The following is a 3,402-nucleotide window of genomic DNA, read 5'->3' on the forward strand; positions in this document are numbered from 1 at the left end:
GGTCTGGTCCAAACCGGGCCGGGGACCGGGCGCCAACCGGAAGTGTCGCAGATGTTCGTGCGGTTGGCCCCGGTGCGCCGCCCGGTTGACGCCGAGGGGGGTCCGGCGTGCCGCCCGGTTGGCCGGGTCTGGGACCGGGTGGCCCGGTCATTGGTCCGGTCGGCCGGGTCCTGGGCCGGCTGGCTCCCTTCCTTCCTTCGCGCGCTTCGGATGACGTCGGGTCCAGCTCCATGCCCATCTTCACGTCCAGCTGCTCCTCTCCTTCTCTTGACCATGGTGTGTCCTCCTCTCCGGGGCCTTGACGCACCTTGTACCTAATGACACAAAGCATACCGGCATGAGGTAGCATTCCATCCAATGAAGAGTTCAAGGTAAGTGTAGAGAGGAGCGAGTTCACCTCTTGGTGTATGTCTTTGCCCCGAGCTCGTGTCATTGGACCACGAGGAGGGCTTGACGGTCTTGAGGAGGAGGTGTCCAAAGGCCACCCCGCATCAATTTCGGTGCAAATTCTTCATTTACTTAGAAATACATTTCAAAATGAAAACAATAAAGATATTTTGCGCGTGCGTATCCACATATATAAGCACGTAAAGTCTCACGAGAAAAAATAATTTTTGTGATCCATATAAAAAAATGTCTCCAGCATAACCTTATTTTAGCATTGAGGTCCGCAACTTTTACATAGGCTACCCAAAAGTTTTTTTAGTGAAACGGATTGGTGCACACATTTTTTTTTCGATAAAGGGAATATATTAATATCAAGAAGATACCAATTACACCCAGCCTCTGCAACAACGCACCACCCTAATGGCACTACGGATGCACACAGCCAAAAACAAGAAAAGAAAACTAAGAAAGAAAAGTCCCGCTACAGTATCTCGGGCCTAACAACAAGCAATACATCCACCGCCAAGACAACACCTGAATTACAGACTAGTCCCGCTCTCAAAACAAATGCCTCCACCAAGGACATTGCCAGGCACAACCAATTAAGGCCAGACCTTGGGTTTTCACCCTGAAAGGTAGGACTCTGCACTTCACATGTGTTGTCGCCCCCACTTTCATACCGCTGCTGTGAAGCCCGGAACACCAAGCAAGTCCCTCAACATCGCAAAGACTTGAACCTCCCTTAGCTAGTTCTCCCCTCCGGCCTTCGTGAAATTCTCTTCTTCCGACTTTCATCATGGATCCATAGTCACTTGATGTCAATCAAAGAAAAAGAGCTTCGCGCCGCTCCTCCGTAACCAATCGGTCGGAATAAAAACATGGGTGCGCACGACCGAATACCTCCGATCCAACAAACTCCGTGCAAAAGCACTGTTACATTCATCGGCGGAGCCTTCCGGAACTCAACACTCCGGCCAGATCACGAGTCCAGGCCTCCGGTAGGTCCTCCTCTTCACGCAAGAGAGGCCCTAGGACCGCCGCCTTTATTCAGGTCGGACCCCCATGTCGGCGACATAGAAAGATATCTAGCGACATAATTGTTTTTTTATTTTTTATATTTGAAATGTAATTAAAATACTTTTAAAATAAAAGGAAGAACTCCGAGCCAAAAACACTCCTCTCAGACGCGCTACATCTCTGCATCGCAGTGCAAGGAAATGAACATCTAAACTCCGTTATGCATGTCCTGTTCGGTGCACCCGACAACAAATAATAAATAAATTTTCAACTCGAGCAGAAACATGTCATACAAATATGATTATTCATATAATCATTTTCAATTACATACAGGTGTATATTGAATAGCAACAGAGAGGTGGAGAAAACACAGAATCATGGTGCATATTCACCGGGTAAAAAACCTTGATTTGTTTCTTTTCACTCCCCTCCAAGTATCATTTCTTGTGTGATCAGCGACCCCTTCAAGTATGGATCTTATCTTCCAGTCTAGAACAAATTAATTAACACGTACGCTCAGCTGTCGTAGGTGCGGCACTCGTCGGTCTCCGGGTTCTCCTTGCAGTAGTTCTCGAGCGGGTCGGAATCCTTGAGCTTGTCGCGGGCGTGGCTGGCCGCGGCGCTGAGTTCCTCCACCTCGTCCCACGCCGCCGCGCACTCCCCGCTGGCGCTGTCGTCCGAGCACGCCTCCTGGGCATCCTTGATGCTCTCCGACACCTTGTCCGAGATGCCCGGCGGCGTCGCCGGCCCGCCGGCCCGGCAGGCGACGACACGGCTCACCGCCGGGAACGTGACACGGGCGGGGCCCTGCGGCCTCGGGAGGACGTCGCCTCGGGCCGCGGCCGCGAAGGTAGACAGGCTCACGTTCGTCAGCGCAGACGCCATTGCAGCAGCAGCTAGCTCGTCGGTCGATATGGGATTTTTGTGGTTGAGCTGTAACTAGACCATGCGTTCCAGACGGTAAGGTTTCATATTTATAGCTCTGGTTGGGTGTCCTGGAACAGAGGCTTTTACGTGCACTCGTTTCCTATCACCTCTGGGCCAATCGTTGTGGGCCACGTCGTCTGCATTCGAGATATTTTCCAGGCAAGGAAACGGAGCATTGGTAGGAAAGATTTTTTCTTCTCTCTGTTCGAGATCGCTCCGCTTGGGAAGATGAGTGCGAAAGCGTTTTTGGATGTTTCTTCGTCTAAAAGTTCGTGTTGGATACGAAATTGATACGAGGTTCAGGTTGCGCCAGAGGAAAATGGGTTGACAAGTCGCTAATTTGATGTTGTCCGAGAAATATCAGAGTATCACTGTATTAACTGGGTACGCTAAGATTACTCATAGCGGGAAGTAATATATGTAGTAGTATTAAATAACATCAACATTCAACAACACGTAATACAATTTGATGACATGTCTCATTAATTGAGAAAATAGATAACATGTATCACCACAAAGCCCTGTAGAAGACATGGGTACGAGCCTCATCCAGCAACGAGCTCGGCCCATATGTATCATTCAGCCCAGCAGACGCCACATGTGCCCATAATGGATGAAGTGATGAAGAGGCGGTAGCAACACGTTCTAATACGCTTTCTTTCCCAACAGGCAAGAGGCAAGGCATCATGTGGATCATTAAGGACGACAGCTGTAACAACCCACTTTTCAAATTTTGCATATTTTCCAGTCTTGAAAATTTGGAGCCAACAAAAACTTTTTCTTCATGCTACTTTGTGTGTGCATAGGGTAGATTTTTTTGCTTATGGTAGTACCTAAAATTCTTTTTGTGTGTAGCTTTCCACCTTAAACCCTAAGCACCAAATTTTTGAAAACCATCTTGAACCCTAGTGCTTCTCTCTCACTTGGTTTTCCCTCTCCCAAAATCCTTCATCACATGATCCAACCCTTGTGAGCCTTGTATCTTGGCTCTAAAAATTTCTAAAATAAGGAGGGAGCACTCCCCCTCTCCCCTCTTTTATTTTGACACCACCTCTTAGGCTGGCATCATCA

At 48.7% G+C, this 3,402-nt stretch overlaps 1 protein-coding gene across 1 annotated transcript; it reads right to left on the reverse strand.

Moving 5' to 3' along the window:
• Nucleotides 1-1,691: 1,691 nt before the first annotated feature.
• LOC124665130 (calvin cycle protein CP12-1, chloroplastic-like) lies at nucleotides 1,692-2,335 on the reverse strand. The gene has a single exon (XM_047202531.1). The coding sequence runs from the start codon at nucleotides 2,287-2,289 to the stop codon at nucleotides 1,921-1,923; it is 369 nt and encodes a 122-aa protein (XP_047058487.1). The 5' UTR covers nucleotides 2,290-2,335; the 3' UTR covers nucleotides 1,692-1,920.
• Between the last annotated feature and the right edge of the window lie 1,067 nt (nucleotides 2,336-3,402).

Source organism: Lolium rigidum, chromosome 6 (genome assembly GCF_022539505.1).
Source record: "Lolium rigidum isolate FL_2022 chromosome 6, APGP_CSIRO_Lrig_0.1, whole genome shotgun sequence".
In the NCBI taxonomy this organism is placed as follows: Eukaryota; Viridiplantae; Streptophyta; class Magnoliopsida; order Poales; family Poaceae; genus Lolium; species Lolium rigidum.

Bases quoted from the DNA above. Each gene is read 5' to 3' on its own strand.
- LOC124665130 (XM_047202531.1), bottom strand. From the start codon at position 2,289: ATGGCGTCTGCGCTGACGAACGTGAGCCTGTCTACCTTCGCGGCCGCG.